Source organism: Anarhichas minor, unplaced genomic scaffold (genome assembly GCF_050575085.1).
Source record: "Anarhichas minor isolate MPS153535 unplaced genomic scaffold, ASM5057508v1 ptg000023l, whole genome shotgun sequence".
In the NCBI taxonomy this organism is placed as follows: Eukaryota; Metazoa; Chordata; class Actinopteri; order Perciformes; family Anarhichadidae; genus Anarhichas; species Anarhichas minor.
In genome coordinates, this window is record NW_027466469.1 from 5,824,158 (window position 1) to 5,842,611 (window position 18,454).

General features: G+C 43.5%; 1 protein-coding gene across 1 annotated transcript; it reads left to right on the plus strand.

The window, feature by feature from the left end:
- The first annotated feature begins 3,805 nt into the window (after positions 1-3,805).
- Positions 3,806-16,377, plus strand: LOC142955230 (uncharacterized). Its single transcript, XM_076096699.1, has 4 exons — positions 3,806-3,942; positions 5,653-9,931; positions 12,380-12,648; positions 15,064-16,377. The coding sequence occupies exons 2-4, from the start codon at positions 5,701-5,703 to the stop codon at positions 15,856-15,858; spliced, it is 5,295 nt and encodes a 1,764-aa protein (XP_075952814.1). The 5' UTR covers positions 3,806-3,942; positions 5,653-5,700; the 3' UTR covers positions 15,859-16,377.
- Positions 16,378-18,454: the final 2,077 nt, after the last annotated feature.

Below are 18,454 nucleotides of genomic sequence, written 5' to 3' on the forward strand. Positions count from 1 at the left end.
TTGGTAAACGGAATTTTCAGATTCAAAGTGCACGTTTAATCTTTACATATCGGTGTAATACTTTCATTGTGAAAGGGGCAAGGAGGATGGCTTTTTAGTGTAACTGTTAACACCTTAAACTGTAAAATGAGACGTTTAGGGAGAGAAAAACGGTGGCCACGCGATGACTATTTATAAATGTAAATAAAACAACACACTTTCAGGTTCGTCATCTTCGTTTGACCCCACGTAACGGTCTGTTTCTGAAACAAAATATTAACAAAATAAATATTCCGTTGATATAACTGCCTTTTTTGTCATTAAGCTAAAAAAAATAGTTTAGGCTACCATGTGGTGCATTTAACAGGTACATGAATGCAACATGCCTTTAGTGCAGGCCAAAACACTAAAAAACCTGTCCCTTCTTTCTTTCTTTCGTTCTTTCTTTACCTGTTCATGCAAAAACAATAGCCAAAATTAAGTTAGCTCATAATTAGGCCCAGTGCTAAAACAGGAGGAGAATATTTTTCCAACAAAAAAGCTAAATATTTGGTGTTTTCCAGCGTCTAAACTGAGAAAAATTAGCTGGTTGTCACTGTTTCAAATAATAAAAAAATGTGTCAGAGTGTTGCTCAGGCAAAAAAAAGTAGTATAAACAGATCATCTTCTTCATCTTGGAAACTATGATGAGAATTTCTCTCCTGTTTCTGACATTTTATAGTCTAACAACAACAACAGATTAAAGGATGATATAAAATAACTGTTAGTCAGCCTGGCCTTGAATGTGTTGATATGCTTTGCTTCCCGTAGGCGCACCTGATTTCTAACACATACATCCTTTCTATAAGGCCCAGCAGAGGGGGCACAAGTACAGCATCTCACAGACATCAAGAAAGAGAAGCTGTGAGCTTCTGCTCAGGATTGAGCGCAGCTTTGTTGTCATAATTGCAGTGTTTGCTTGAGAGTTGTATGATTGAAGATGCCTTGTGCTGAACACAGCAGCTAAGGCTGTGTCAGAGAGTAAAACAGAGACAGTTATTGTGGTTTACCACTGACAGGTACACACACTGTGCTTGGCAGCTTGTAGCGGTGGTGTTATTACTGGTGGTGCTGAAGACAAAAGTGGGGCATGAGACTGATATTCTTCATCCGCTGAAAAGGCACAAGTGAACATATGAGTGGATATAGGCCTCCAGCAATTCAGCACCCACCCACACGCAGTCTCTCAGTTGCCACTTCCTGCAATGTGGCTCATCGCTTCATGTGCTGGCAAAAGAAGAACGAAATGGAGTGTAACACATGCAGATGGATGATGGCGGCTTAGCCTGTTAGAGAGATGGGCCTATGCAAACGACACATCTGTCATTTCATGTGCAAGTGTGTAGACTCAGGCAACTTCACAGTCCTCACAAAATGAAGTCATATTTTGAGAGTTAAGGGCGAGGAACTGTTTGTCCCAAGTGACTAAAGATGTGCTTTAGTTGTTCTTGCATGATCCCATGAGCTTTTTGAGCATCGTTTGAGATGTAGGCCTATTTGTGACTACAGGGATCATGTCGACATGTCTCTGACAATTTTACTTCATGGCAAAAAATAAAATACACCAACCAATTTATCCACATGGATAAATGTCTAAATAACTGCAATAAACGGTTCAGAGGCTTCTGAGAGACCAGGAGGAGTAGAATAAAGCATTTTCTTGCTCTCTGGTCACTGCAGAGCATCAGCTGTAAAACTGGACTCAACCCCCGTTATCTTAGTAACCGGAGTAACAAGGCCAAAATATCAACAACATTAAACGCCTGCTGACTGTTTTGGAGAGGACATCTGTGCGAATCCATAGAGACTATACACATACTGTGATTGAGAAAACATTTCATCTGAGTCAGTCTCCACCATCATGCCTGAAACTATGCCTCCACCCTGCAGGACTGTGAGCTGTGGGAGAAAACATGCGTGGTAGGAGGTGTCTTGTTACCATGTCAACACAAAGCATGCTCTGGATCGGGCCTGCAGTTGCCTTGGAGACCAGCTAGAGTCAGCAGCAGCGGAATGATATAAAAAGTATTTGTTTTGTTTCAGCAGATGTCATCTGATGATTGCACAGTGGATCCCGCACGATGACATACTGTTCTTAAAAGATCCCAGCTTTGAAAACATCACTTACATTAGAGCGTAGAGCGATACATTGAGAGTAGGACTATCTTTGGAATTTTTCATATATTCACATTTAAAAGAAAATGAAATGAACTTAAAGCATCTATAGCCAATCGTTTTGTATTAAAAGGTTCAGCAGTTGGCATTTGCAACCAATCAGATCCAGGAAGAGAGGGCTGGCTAGTTAGCTTGACCATCTATGGAGCAAGTGAGGTGGAGGGACCGTTAGAACCGGCAGCTCGCTGTTTGCCTCATTTTCTATAATTCTAATTTAGTTTTTTTTTTTTTTTTTTTTCATTATTTTTCCAGGACTATTTCTCATTGAGGTTTAAAATCTCTTTCATAGCCACGAGTGCAGCATAAAAACGTTTACATAAAAGACCAAACAGACTTAAAACCAACAGCATACAAATAGCAAAATTAAGATTGCAGCTACTGATGAGTTTCAGGAGTCAGTGGAGAACGTTACTTCGTACCTGCTGGAAGTGAGCTGGCAAATGTTTGCTAACACATTAGCCGTATCAACTTTGTACGGTGATAATATGTCATTGTTGTATACAGATATATTAAAGTATGAATTGTATGTTTACATCTTGTTGTGCTGCCATCAAGTGTCAAAAATATCAATTAATACAGGTTTAAAAATGTTATCCAACGCAGTCACGGTGTAGTTATGCCAACAGCATAATGCTATCTATAACGGGCCACATGAGTCCACATACAATGTGTAATGTACCACTCATGCTGTCCAGACACATACTGATGTCCCAAGGGTGTCACTGGCACTTACATTGGCCATTAGGTGGCCTGACTATGTGGACAAAAAGTGTGTGTACGTGAGAAATGATGTGTTGCATTTGTCTTTTTATGCCACCGTGAGCTGTTAATAAAAAAATAGCAATGATCGGTCTGTTGACATTGTGTTTACCAGCGACAGGTTGAAGAAAACTGCTGCCAAGAATAACCATGATCTGGATTCCTCAGGATTTGCCAGATTCCTGAGTTTGAAACGGAGCAATAAAATCGGTTTTCTGTTTCTTATCTGCACCGAATTCGCAGTAAGATGTTATGATGTCAGAAAAACCACACTACTGTATAAGCATGTGTGGTGTGAACTGGTGTACCCTCTGCAGAATGATACATGCTGTACTGGGGGCTGTGGTTGGAGGTGGGAAATTCACTCCAGCCACTCACAACTCATCCATTTGTTCTCCGCCTGAGAGAGTGAGAGCAGTGCATCAGCATTAGATTTGCTGCACCCTGGTCCTTGTGGGTGTATGAAATACAGTGTGTGGGTGGAAGTAGGTAGGTGGGGGAGCAAGTAGGCCTATATAAGTGAGCCTCGAACTGTTGATGGTGAAGTCAGTCAGTCAGCCAGCGTGAGTGCTGTAGGTAAGCTCGCCTCCGTCACTGCACTTCCTCTTCCAACAGTTGCTTTCACTTCTGCACCAACACTCTGTATTAGCCTGAAATCCTTCCATGTATGCTCATCTCTCTGTCTAATCTATGTTTTCAACTTGTCCTCCGGAAGTCTTTGTTTGACAGCTACACACCCACCCAGCCAGCCAGCCCTTCTCCCTCCCTCTCCTCCCCTCTGCCTCGTCACTTTCATAGTGCATCTTCTCTCTCATTTGCATTTGTTCCGCTTCCTCAACAAGAAACAGTTCACGTGAAAGAGCTGTGAGGGATTGTCACTTGCCCGGATGACAGAACAGATTGAAACGTGCACCGAGGACGGGGCTTGTTCAGTGGAGGAGGCTTTCTCAGCTGGACGATTGTTGCTGAGTGAAGTACAAAGTAGGAAAGGTAAGTGGCTTCTGTAGGATGGTTTGATACAGTGTTCTGTTGCATCTTACTTTGGGAATGTTCTGGATCCTCGTTCTGTTATTCTTACAATCTGTGATGGCAACACCAATTTCCTCTTCTCAAACATCCCCTCGTCTTCCCCATGTTTACATTTTCACTCCACCAATTTTTGCTGATGCTTGTTCTTACTACAAGCAGGTTTTCTGTACAGTTTGACCTTTTTTAAACCCAAGTGCTTGTAAAATAAAACATCCCTTTGACTAATTAAAAAGTAGGGATGATACCGATATCGGGCCGATAGTGCCTCAAACAGCTGGATAGGGTATCATGACAATGGGGCTGATCTATTCAGTTCATTTCCTTGTTTATATACTATACAATATATACTGGAATTAAAATTTTGGTGTAATTTTTGACCAAGTTGGGGCTGCATCAAAAAGGTTTACACTTGAATTGTTAATTTCAAAGATATTTTACCAAGTTGCTAGTGCCATTTATCATTTTAATAATAAAAAACAATGAGTAACTTTATATCAAAGTATTTATTTGTTACATTTTATTTTGCAAAGTAAGGAAAGCGATACAGCTTCTTAACTAAACACAGGTATCGGATCTGTGCTCGGTATCAGTGTTTTACCAAAAGCTCACGTTTCGCTATCGGAACTAAAAAAGTCAGATCAGTGCATCTCTATTAAAAGGTCCACATTACAGTCCTATGTCTTTATGGAGTTGCAGCATGTGTGACAATATGACATAATAACATATCTGAAAGGAAGTGAAAGCACATTACAGTAAGAGGGTAGTACTTAAGTTGATAATTCTTGAGAAATACACTTACATTGCTCCTCGTTTTTACTCAAACATGAACAGAGACAAACTTTTCCTCAGTTCACGGCACCACAAAAAGTCGCTAGTGCTCTTTGCTGCACAACTAGCAAAGCACCGTACAAATTGCTCCTCTGTGGGTGAATTCTGCAAAATCAAGTAGAACATACATGGACAAGCAGCATCACAGCAACAGGAAATGAAATTTGCTTGAAATAATACAGGCTGTTTCCTCTTTTCACTTTACGCTCCAATTGCATTACTGTACAAATGTGACATTCTGACGGGAGACAAAGCTGCCACATGCCACTGTGAACATCAAGGGTGTGCCATTTCATTTGCGCAGCCTGGTGAAAGAGGCAACCGCTAATGTCAGCAGACACATTTCATTTTGGGAGATAAAAGCCTCTGATAAGAATACATCTGCTCTTACTCCCTGATGTGAGTCACTCTCCTACATCATTCCCCATTTCTCTCCACTCTTTATACACAATTTCATCCATGTGTGTGTATTTCCACTGCCTGCACCATATCTTCAGAGTTGTATTCCTCACCACCTGCTCTTGACACATAGCAGAGATTCACTGCTTTTCTCTGAGAGGCTTTTAAGATATATCATTTATTGTCGTGCTGTAGAGTCATTGCAAACCATATCTCCCTGGATTTGATCAACATGCAAGACATCCAGACTGTATTAAGTAGCCATCTGCCCAAAAGGGTACTGCATATCTGTCATCATGAACAGCTTCAGTGCATGCTCCTTTTTTTCTGTTCCACTGGGTTAAGAGCAAGACCTGTAAAACATCCCCGCTTAAAATAGATGGATCGGCCCTGTTTGATCTGAGGCAAAGCAGAGGTCTAATGCAAACTGTTCCTATCTTACAGGTAATTAGAGACCTGGCACTGGTACATCACGACAGCAGCAGGGTTACCATGGAGACTGGCAAGCCGGGATTGGTGAGTGCTCCAGTGCACATCAGCTCCGTCGCAGCGCAGACAGAGAAAAGGATGGACATCCAGGCCCCGCTGACAGCTGTTTACATCCACACGGTGCCCGCTCTACCAGCGCAGCCTTACCCCCTCTTGCCTCCAGCGACCGCCCGGGATACAGCCACACTCCATCTGGCAATGCCGCCGCTTTACTCCAAGGAGACGCTCCCCTTCCTGACACTCCATATTGCTGGTGGATTGCAGTCTCAGCCGGGACTGAGTCTGGCAGCTGCTCTTCCTGCAGTCAGACCCAAGTCGGCAGGAAAGCACGTGTGTCCTCACTGTGGACGGGACTGTATGAAGCCCAGCGTGCTGGAGAAGCATCTCCGCTGCCACACCGGGGAGCGGCCTTATCCCTGCATCACTTGTGGAGTTTCTTTCAAGACTCAGAGCAACCTCTATAAACATAAGCGTACACAGGCTCATGCCCGCCTCTCGTCTGAATCAGAGCCGAGCAGCCTGGACAGCATGTCCGGCTCCAGAGAGACCTGTACCTCCAGTTTGTCTTTGGATGAGCGCAGCGAGGATTCGGGCAGCATGGACAAGGAAGCCACACTACCTACTGATGAGATCACCTGTCCAGCCAGTACTGCAAAGGTCTATTCTGTAAAGTCACAAGGTTCTGTGAGTGAGCAGAATGCGTTGACCCTTGCAGGTCAGAGGACGGAAGTAAATGAGATGGAAGCAAAGGTGAAGGAAGTACAAAAACAGAGGATGGAAAACGAAAAACCTCCGTTGACTGCCGGTCGACATCTTCCCCTTCAGAGGCAAGAAGCCACTCTGTTCTCCAAGCAGTGGGAGAGCTCTGTTTCCCGAGGGAAATCGCAGAGCCACGAGAGCACAGACTCAGGCTTCAGCGAGAGCAGTGACCACTACCCGAGCCCCGGCAGCGTTTTACACGACCACAGTATGGATTCCCTCACCGAATCTACCAAGGAGCATCTTTCAGAAACCGCCAACCCACAAATACCTTCCGGTCCAGGCCAAGGTGGACAAGAACCTAGATGCACTGCAAGGGAGCAGGAGCAGAAGACGCTGGAGGAGCGCATATCTAAGCTGATTTCAGAGAATACAGCTGTTGTGGAGGACAAACAGCTAGAGCATGTAAGGCCGCGGAAGACAGTTCTGTCAAAGCAGGGTAGCATTGACCTCCCCATGCCGTACACGTACAAGGACTCCTTTCATTTTGATATGAGGATCGGTAAGGCTCCCAATGTTGGGTTACAAAGAAGCAGGAACCCCGACTTCTACAGCTCTGTGCCCACTCAGCGATCCAACACCATGGAGCATGCCCCCTTAACCCGCAGCAACTCCCTCCCTTTCAGTGTTACCCTCCTGCAGCATGAGAGGAGCAGCCCAACCTCTTCCTTTCAGAGCGATTATGTAACACTTGCCCGGAGGGGAAGCTCTGGCCAGATCAATCCAACAGGTTTCGCAATGAAGCCTGTAAACCAACATTCATCCGCCCACCGCCCATTGGTCCGGCAGACAGCCGTAGACGGCAACCACGCAACAGACGGTCTCTTTGCAAATGCATCTGTGGAGGAGGCGTGCGCCAGCAGCCTCAGCTGCGAAGGGGATGGCGGTGACATTTCTGGAGAGCCAAGCAACAGAAAGTTCCGGAGGAAGAAAACACAAAAGTTTGCCTACGATAAGTGGTATATGTACGGGGGAGGGACATTTAAGAAGCTCTACAATGCCGAGAAGAACGGCGATGATGGTGTCAGCAAAGGCAGGAAATGTCCGGCAAACCCAGAGCACGAGGTTGTTCAGGGCCTGCCGAAAAGGTCATCAGCAGTTCAGAAGGAGACGGCAATAACAATGAACTTCTCAAGCAGCAGTGCAACAGCGTGCCAACCAGGCTGCCCCCCTGCCAAACTATCCCTCTCTGCTGTGGATTTGAATGTCAAAGCTGGCCAGCTTCACACATCATGCAGCTCTCTCAAGACTCCACTTCTGAGAAACCTGTCTTTGTCAGTGCTGCCATTATCTTCAGTTGGATCATTGGTTAGCCACCAAACAGACAGCATGAGCAGAGCAGAAGCAAGGAGAACTGTTTATGGAGAAAAACATACTGACTCCACCTTGCAGCTGTGTGGAGCCCATGTTCCCTCAGACAGGAAAAAACAGAAAACTGATGAGAAAATAATTTTCCCTCTGGAGATGGAAACCAATCCAAACACACCGACCCATCCCCGTCCCTCTGTCACTGGCAGTGCGCCACAGCAGGATACAAAACTCAGTTACATCAACCTCCAGAAAAATCAGAAACATACTCAGCTCACAGCAGCTCTCTTCCCAACGTGCATAATCAATGCAAATACACCGTCTGTCAGCTGCTCACCTGCCAAGGCCAGCTTTCTGCCCAAGTATCAGCTAAAGTTACCTAATGCCGCTGAACCGGATTCAAATACTTCTCCACGTGCTGTGGATAAACTGCCAGGAACTGGTGGTCGCACTATCACCTCTGCTCTGTCATCTCCTCTCACAGAGATAACCTCACTCTCGCTCAAAACTTGCGAAAAGAAATTTGACGTTCCCGTCACCTCACCGTTGACTTGTGATATTAAAAAGGCAAATGCTTTCAGTTCCACACAAGACCAGCACCCCTCGCCTTGCACAGCCACGACCCTTTGTCGGGCTGAAACGCCAAGACTGAATCCAGATGCAACATCTTGTTGTGCTGTCGTGCACAGGCAATTTTCAGCAACCACAATAACCACAACCTGCCTGCAAAATGATAGAGCAGGATTATGCAGCACTTCATTACAGCCCTCGCAATCTGGAGCGGGCTCAGAGCCTTTGCAGTTACCTGTTTCACCCACGGTTCCGCACTTCCCTGTTGCACCTACCATTGCCACAGCAAACAATCCGTCACCTGCGGCTGTCACTACGGCTTTTGCACAAGGTCAACCTAACCCAAACCCGCGCACACAACTCTCGCCAGCATCAGACCCTTTAAACAGCGCACACGTCACCCCAGTCGTACCTTATCACATTGTACCGTTTGACCAGATGCAGCCAGATGCCCAGAACGTGTTTCAAGTTCACACGGCAGACCTCCAGATCTGCTTTCAGATCATATCTGATGAGCAGCTGGCTCTCATTGAACCCCAGATCGAGAGGCAAGCAGGTAGTGTTGTCTCGCAGAGGCGTGACGTGGAAGGAATCCAGAACACCATGCAAAGCTCTGTCGCAATTGAAAGTAGTAATGATGGAAGGGGCCATCAACAGCCAGGACATCAACAGGGGTTGTACCAAAGTGAGTCTTCACTCACACTTGACCAAAAGAGAATAAAACCTCCGCTGTCTGCACAATTTGGGACGGTAGAGCCAATTCTCCACCTGACCGAACTCCATGATTCCACTCAGGCTACAGAATCAGCTGGATATACACGCCCACACAAACACGGTCATGTAAACACGGTCACTGTGACTCAGAGCTGTACGGGTGATGTTATGTCAACTGCTGCTTCGCTTAAAGGTTTAGAGTCAGGAAGGAGCCAAACCTATGAGCAGGAGCAAACCCTTTCTCTGAACCGTTGTGCTGAGGAGCAACTTTTGCCGAACAGGAGGGTCAGCCAAGGTGGATTAATCTCTCAAACTCTCTCTGGCCAACACAAGTTCAGCGAGACCCCTCTCTCTCCGAGCACAGTAAATCAGTATAATAGTGAAAGACTGGGCAAAGAAAGCAAACTTCAAAATCAAGCAGCTCCATGTTGTGTAGGAACAATGAGAGCAACAGGCGAAGCCTCTGCATGCAAAAGCAGCAGGCCAGAAAGCGAGGAAACCTACCCCCCTCTGCAGGTTGCACTCGTTCAGGCCTCCGGTGCTTCATGTGTTGATGAACCTCCTGGGTCAGTGTCTTCATTTTCCATCAATAAATGCAATTTTTTCAGACAGTTGAACCCACACACGTCCATCTACTGCACTAATCTAATGGAAACTACATTATCAGAGGCTCCGGATTCATCTAAACATGCAAACATGGGATGTGACAGGGTGGGACCTTCAGACGATTCGGCCCCTTTACAGGAAGTGACTCAGGATGTAATCAGCTCAACCCATTCAGAAAAACAACTCGCTCAGTTTATGTCAGTGTCTTCTAACATCCAGGTAGAAAGACCCAAAGACACTTCAGCTGTGCTTACAAGTATTCAGAGCCATACTGCAGGTACATATGACTATTTTGATTGTATTAAGTATTCATATTGGGTATAATGTGAATGATGTACAGTGCAGTGCATGAATTTGTCAATTTGTAAACCAGAATATTGGATTTAAAGGTGCTCAATACAAAATTCGGAGCATATCCATATTCCTGCTGTATCAATGCTTTGAATATCGAATTGAGCACCTTTGTGCTTATTCATTTTATAATTGACTATGAAGGTTGTTTGATAGGGTTCACATCCATATTAGGTGAAAAGTTCAGGACTTTTTTGTACAGTCCCCAGATTCTGCGACAATGTAGAAATATAACCCTAAACAGAGAGTAAGACCTCATTCCAACGATGGTGTGTTCCACTGCTGAAGACCAGACTGAGGGCAATAAGCAAGGTCTACAGGCCCCCAAAGGCCCCTAAAGTCCCGGGTTCACTCTCCTTGTATGGTAATATTGGTATTTGAAGCAAGGGTTGGCAATCTTCTTCAAAAACACTTTACAAATAAATTCTCTTTACATCCCGATGGCAATCAATCAACCAAATGCTCTGATTAAAAAATCCTGTTTCTGTGGCTTTTGCAGGACTAAGCCCATCCAATCATTGTATTTGGGCCTAGACATACCTGCCTGCAACAAGCTGCCAGCTTGACAGCTATGAGTACTAACAGTAGCCATGTTGGTTGTTTACCTTCATTATGACAATTTTGGGTGAGTGTCTATGGAGGGAGGCCTGAAGGGACGGGCTGTCAGTGTTGCCGACATGGCGATTTCTGGTTGGATTTAAAAACCTTTGGAGCTAGTGCTGCTAGCTACTTTTATTGGAAAAGAGTCGGCAACACTGGGCTGAGTTTACAGGTCAGATCATTTTTCAAATGTAGCAAACTCTTGCTAGTTTCTCATCATTACCAACCCCAGCTTTAATGACGTCTTCTGTAATTTCAAAATGTTTCGTGACAAGTTTTAATATCTTCATTATGTTTATATGGTGTTGATATGGTGCATATTCCTACAGTTCTATTCTATTTGAGAGTGAGAGGATACAATGTACAGAGAGAAGGTTGTGGTGGAGGTCTCTTCAGGGGCCGTGGCCCATTTTTGCCTCATGGCCTCAAGTAAATCAAAAGCAAAAAAAATAAATGTTTGATCATAATTTGCTCAAAACATTGAGGTGTAAAAAGGATTACAAATACTGTTCATCTGGTGCGGATGTGAACAGCCTCAAATGAAGAGAGAAAACACAACATCAATGTGTCTGATCTAATACTTGTGTGCAGACTGCACTGGATTTGCAAGTCAGGAAGTCAAGTCAGGAAGCAGTTTTACCCACAAGGTGGCAGCATGTGATCAGTGGTTTTGCAGCATGGAGGCCTCGTCTTAACCCAGTTATGTGTACTGCAGAATTACCAAAACTTGATGTGGAGGTCGGGAAATTAAACGCACTATGGGGAATTTTAATAATAGACAAATGACAGTTTGCTTAAAAATCTCTCCATTTGCAGAATGAAATCCTGAGGACAACTCTCAGTGCACGTGGCTTTAATTTGGCTCATTACTGTCCTTGTTACTGTGACAGTAACTGCCCCCAGACTTTCTCAGAGAACTGTGGGGTCTTGCAGTATTTGACGGTGTCATTCGACCCTCTCTTTAAATGAAAGATTACAGAGAATAACAAAGTTAAAAGGTCATTGTGGGGAGCACAGAAAAGCTCCTCCCTCTGCCTCAGATACAACAATCTAAGTTTATGGTTGTCCCGAAAGCCCAGGTGAATATTTACAATAGGGAAGTTTACAAGATTTATATTTATATTGTATGCAAATGAGACATTCTCTTATAAAATATTTACCAATTTCCATACATTTCCATCACATGAATCGTAGGACAAAGCCAGTTTAACAATTCATTCATATTAGAGTCAAAGCTTTTTGCAGAGGGAATTAAATCATAAATTGATCAATTGAGACCATGTTTTTTCAGAATAGAATGTTGTAAATGTATAAATCAATGTATAAATCTATTAGTCTCTAGTCTATGAATAATATATGAATAAACCCGTCTGTAAAAACTTTTAGAATATAGATGGACAGCTGGAAAGTTTGTTGTATGTAAGAGCTACTGAAGTAGAGTAGATTTGTTTTCCATAAAGACGACACATGATATCCACATTGCTCCATGTGAATGGCATGAATATGCACTGCTTTCTTTTAGTGTGGTCGAAGGCCCGGTAATATGAATGTTAAAATGACAAGAATAATACATTCATTAGTATAATTAAATTTATCGTGATGATTTATTTGGTTAGGCTTTTATCCCAAACGTCAATGTAACCACCGGTTTCTATACGCAGGGTTTTGACATAAACCGCGTAATCTCCATTTTAGTTCAAACTGACTGATAAGCATTGACACTGTGGACTCGCCGCTCTAAAGAAAACAACTGTTGTTTCTTTCCTTCCCCGAGGACTTATGGAGGGATGTGCGGCCCAGAAGGAGACACTGGGACGTGGAGGGGCCCCCGGGCGGCCGGACGGCACAGACGGCACAGACGGCACAGACGGCACAGACGGCACAGACGGGAGGCCAAAGCCGAGCCAAGAGGCCTGGAGGACAAACCTTCAGCGCGTGGAGGGGGAGGACGAGAACGGAGGAGGCGAGGCCGACTGGGTGCCGGGACGGCGGGACAAGGCCGAGTTCACCTGCACATACACGCCTTTAACAGATATGTCAGAGGTGAGATCGAATTAATCCATTCAATGTTCACTGGATGCATGTTTATACATTCCACACATTAAAAAGATGTACAGCCCAATCACAAACATGTCAACTTAGATCCTCACTACTGGTAACACACACACCAACCCTCTCACATGTGTGTATACACACTCCAAACTACACACAGGCAAAAGTGAAATTGCACAGGAATGTCTCAACATGTACAGGACTCTTTTCCATCCAGTTTTCTTTCAATTTTTTTTGTTTTTAATTATTTTTAAACTCTAAAACTCTCCACAAGTCCCCCCGCAGCCAGATATATTCAGACTGTTTTAGGTTTTAGCCGTGATGCGTTTGTTTCTGAAATGTTTTTTTTTTTTTTTAAAGATATTTGCCCAAGAGGCAACCAAGCCGGAATTTTTCTGTTTTTTTTCTCATGAAATAGTTGCAGCACGATAAATATATGGTCCCCAAGACGTGCGTCGAGCAGAGAAGAATGCGGTTCGAGAAAGAGAAAAGATTTACACAACAAAATAAATATGCTTGACAGAGATGTATTTCACTGAAACCACAGGCGGTGGCAAACGAGGTATAAATCATGAGGCTTCATGAGCCTTTTTGCCAAAGTTGAAAACATCGGCAATCTATTATGGCAAAAGAAAATTTGGACAGCTGACAGCAGTTACATAGGCGCTGGAATAGTGGGGAACTCTCAGGTCAAAGCCAAGTATTACGGTACGTAGAACCTGTAATGTCTAAGCTTGTGCGTTTAACGTGTTGAACCCTTATCAGTCCTAATCATGACCCGGTACAGTTTGAACAATTTGTTCAGGGATGGTGTTGGAGCTCTGGTAGTGACTTTTCAATCACAAGGTAGACCCGCTGTAGCTACACTGGTCCAACAAAAATGGCGACGCTTCGTACTGATGTCTTTGATGAATTTTATTTGCCGCGTTCTCTCTCTCTCTCTCTCTCTCTACCTCAGACACCGTGAAAACTACAAACAAAACATAAACATTTTTAGATAAATTGCGAGCTCTTCCTGGAGTCTCTCAGGCAAATGTCCGTTGCCAAACAGACATTTGCTAGCACACGTTGCTAGCACATATTAGCACATTAATAATGACATAAACTACAATCTCAACAAATGCAACACATGTAAACATAAATGCAGGTCAACAACAATACACACGAATATATGTACAACTTAACACTTTACCGTGTGCACCTCTTGGACCACGTGCAGAATCAATTTAATCTGGGGTCGTTCACTCCTCTCTGCTTCTGTGCCAGCAAACGACCCACAATGCCCACGCCAACTCTGGGTGTGGCCCGTTACTTTACGACGTTACATGACGAAATACGATACCTTGAGGCACCACATACGGTACCATATAAACTCAATAGAATACCCAATTACACATGTCTCTTTGACAGTTACACCCGCCCTAAAGCAAACCCTGCTTTATGGTCTGTTTGACTCTAAATGGATCATAATTTACTAAATGAACATCATGCTGTATTGAAGGAGACTTGAAACTAGAGATTGAGACCATAAACTCATGTTTACAATGTTTACTGAGGTAATAAATGACGAGAGAAGTAGGGTAATCTTTCCATAGACTTCTATACCATCTGACTTCTTCTCCCTGCTGGCCATTTGAGGAAATGCAAGTGAAAGACACTTCCGCATTGGCAATGGAACAGGATGAAACAAAAACATATGTTTTTGTTTCATCCTGTTCCATCCAATGGTCGCCAATGGTCGCTTCCCCGCGTCACTGTAGTTCTGAAAAAAAGTTGAGATCAGCTTAACTTCCATCTGTTTGTAGATTCATGTCGCGGGGCTTCGCTTGAAGTGCGAACGCAGCATTAGCGGTCGCTGTGTCCTCTCTCCCAGCAGGAAGGGACGGGCCGTGCTGTTCCCGGTGTGACTATCAACCGGGGGCCAACTCACCGGACCCATCTTGAAAAACTAACCTTTTAAAATGTAATTTTAAAATGTACAACATTTTGGACCTCAGATCCTCTAATAGAGCAGTTATTCTCAACCACTGGTGGTCCTTAGAGCCCAATCTAGTGGGCCACGGAGATACAGCCAAATCGTTCAATTATATAAAAAAAAAAACATATATTTACTAGTAATATACAAAGCTAATAATTTTCAAATCTAAATTTGCTCAAGAATTCCAATGAACAAAATCCCAGTAATTCAAACATAGCATCATTTTATATATCACCACATCAGGAACAGGAGAAGAGCATCAGTTTCTCTGTGATGTTTGTTTTTATCATTATTGATAACTCGCTGGACACATTAAGCTTGGTGGTATTTGAGCAATGCAGGAAGCTAATGCGAAGGGTTCAGTAGAGGGGGGACAATGGCTGTATTATTGTGGCAGTATGATGGTAAAATTCTTGTCTTATTAACAGGAAGAAGACAGAGCGGTCAAGGCGGATCCCTTCAAACACTCTTGGCTGTCTGAGCAACATCTTCAGCATCTTTCCCAGACGCACTCAGGAATGTCTGAATACCCTCCACGGAGCCCTCAGCAAGCTCTGAGCGACCTTAATTCAACGGCCAGCGGCGGTCAGACCGGACTTTTCAATTCTCCACAGCTCCCGTTGGATATGAACAACTTTTGTTTCTCGCAACAACACTGGGAAAACAGCAGCATCCATAACCAACAGGTCTCATGTGAATCTAGTTCGAGTCAGCGTATCAAAGCGCGGGCCCAATTAGTAGAGACACAAAATGCTTTCACGCAAAGTAAGTCCGGCACTCAGCAAACGCAAGCATTTCCACACCAGGACAGAAAGCGGAGTAACATCAGTCCTGTGCAGCAAGGACATACAGATTATAAATTGACAATAGGCAGTCACAAGAGCCCAAGTGTCTCGCCTGATTCTTATTCTGTTCAAGTCAGTAGAGCTGCTGCTAGATCGACGGGGGAAACCCTCGCATCAAACAATGATGTGCTGGATAATAATGCCGCACCGCCATCAGAGCCTTTTCAATTCCCAGAACCTGATGATTATACTGACACCAAGGACGAGGCACCAAATGACTACAACAAATACCAGTCTTTTTTCTTGTCCAGCCAGCTCAATGGCTTCCAGCCGCCCGAGTGTCTGACCAGTGGAGTGAGGCCCGTGCAAAGCTGCCAGGACCACACAGAAGACACCAGCAGCAGCGACGATGAAGGGAAGCTCATCATCGAGCTTTAGCTGAACAAACACATGCTAGTTGGAATTTGCTCTGCTACAGATTTATAACAACAGTTAAAAGCTGAGAACCACATGTGTACACTCAAAAAAGTCAGAATTTGAATAAAAAAAATGAACTGTCATTGACTATTTTATCTTTAGTTTTGAGTAATACATAAAAAAGTAAATGTAGTAATAGTGTAGGTAGAGTGCAAGCTAACGTTTATGTCCTATCGTGTTATCAAGAGTAATTACAAGCTGAGTAGGAAATACTGCTCACGTAAGCCTCCGAGTAAGAATTCCAGGACTCTCAGGAATTTCAGCTATATCTCCCACATGGAAACAAGAGCCGCAGCAATTACTGAACCAGTCACAAAAGATCTGCAAAGCCACCATCGCAGGCAGTTACAACCAAATCAAATCCATTATTAAGACTAATGGGGACGATCATGATAACTAAAGGTTGGGTCCGTTATTATTTCATTTATTTTTGTTAATTATTTGAAGTTGTATTAAAGTTGTATTAAATCGGAACATTCACCTTTTGGTCGAGCAATGCATGTGTTAGCGTCAAAATGCTAATTTCTCATGTGACCTGACATAGGTGTGTGTATAATGGAGCACTAAGCAATGTGCTGCTGTGGACGCAATATCAGTTCAGATAACGATAACACAACACAAACAAACTAGCCAATGAAGACAGCAGAAGACCAGCAACTCATGTGTTCCGCGAGGTTAAATGACTGTTTCTGTGCCTTTGAAGACAGCAATACAATTGCTTCAGTTCCACAATCGTAAAGGGCTTTCTGATCACAAGGTTAAACGGTGAAAATATTCTAATGTGCATACACTTTATGAATTTTCAGGTGGGCATTTTATTAGGTGGCTAAAATATGTTTTTCTGCTGCTCCCATCCACAGCCGCTTTATCTTGTTATCTAGTTGCCCTTTCCGATGGGCAACTAGCAATATATTCTTTCACCTGTTTACTTATAACTGGCCACCAGAACCGTTGACGGATGAAACTCCGACCGCTACCCGGATGACATAAGTTTCAAAGAGTGTCCCCATTGGATGACCTGAGACCGAAGTGGCTCGGGGACAAAAAGGCGGTTCAGTGGGAAGCCCTCAGGTACCTGCACCCACGCCTGACCTCGTTCTCAGTTCCTCAGGTCACGTTCCTCCAGGGATGGCTTGATAGCCAGTGGTTCACGGTTACCCACATCATAGTTTCTCTCTGCTGAAGAGAGTTTTCTGGAAAAGAATGTACAGGGATGAACCTGTACATTCATCTTCATGAGGTCGGAGTAGAGTCCTGAGGTTCCATTACTTTTTCCAGTAGGAGGTCAGAAACTCTCGAGTTAGCAATCAACAGCATTGCTATCGTTTCTGTTAACGGCGACTGAGTGCTTGCTTCACATTATATACATACTTATAAGTGTTATAATCTGCTTATAGCACTGTACAATCATAGTTATAAGCACTCATAAATAATAATAATGCTGTATTACAATAATCATAACACACTATAAAACATTTAAAATGATATGGTAAAGTATAATTCTTCATAACTGCTGGTCACTCACTGACGTTATTTTTTTCAAGGATCATACTGTATTATAATTCCCATAGTAGTAATATATTATGATCTTTTTATAATGCATTATAACCAGTGTTATAATACATCGTAATGTGATTATAAGTTACTCATTGTTTGCTTTACGTAAAGTTAATAAAATGGTAAAACACACAAAATGTTGTAAATGTATCTTTACTTCACTTAAAGCAAACAATGAACACTTATAATCACATTTTAATGAATAATAAAAAAACTGCGAGGTTTATAATACATTATCATCCTGGAAAAATAAAAAAAATGACAGTGATTATAAGTATGTATTTAATGCCTTGTCGACGTGGGCCTCATATAAAATGCTGCCAAATGTTACATTACTTCCTTTCTGCTTGTTCATGCTTACACACACACATACTTTTCAATAAATCACGTCGTCCTGCACACACTCACTCGCATTAATTGCACCCTGTATCACCCTGTAACCTCACCCAGACAGCACCTGTGTGTGTGACTCAGGTGCACATGCTGCCAAATACCCATCAAGTAGATCTCTGCTGCCAATCAGATCAGCCAGGTGAAGAGGGCATTGGCTGGTTTGTGCCCCACACACCTTTTCCCAGTCTGGGCTTTGTAATGAGTCAGCAGCTATGATTAGGCATGGGCACTCACGGCAACAGGAAATGGGTGTATGTGAACAACGCTGTGCATAATTCTACAGCTATAGCTCACCCTGACTTGCTTGTCAACCATGAGTGGTCATATAGCTTTTTGGACTTGCCAGGTGTACGCGTGCAGGTGTGCAAGCTGATTCATTGTTGTGTTACGTTATAAATATGAATAGATGTTTTGTGTTCATTTTCTAATTTTATATTCTTGTACCAGATTGCGTACATAATCATAACTGACTAACAAATGTATTGCATGTTATTTCGTTTTTTTAAGCATTTCAAAGCTACTATGAATTGGTGGTCCTTGTGAAGCGGGGACCGGAGGAGCAAAGAGGAGAAGCTGCTGAACTCTTCTCCTCCCACCAGAGCTTTGC

Coding starts and splice junctions, on each gene's coding strand:
- LOC142955230 (XM_076096699.1), top strand. CDS start 5,701: ATGGAGACTGGCAAGCCGGGATTGGTGAGTGCTCCAGTGCACATCAGC. Junction 9,932..12,379: donor TATTCAGAGCCATACTGCAG/GTACATATGACT, acceptor TCCTTCCCCGAG/GACTTATGGAGGGATGTGCG. Junction 12,649..15,063: donor CTTTAACAGATATGTCAGAG/GTGAGATCGAAT, acceptor TCTTATTAACAG/GAAGAAGACAGAGCGGTCAA.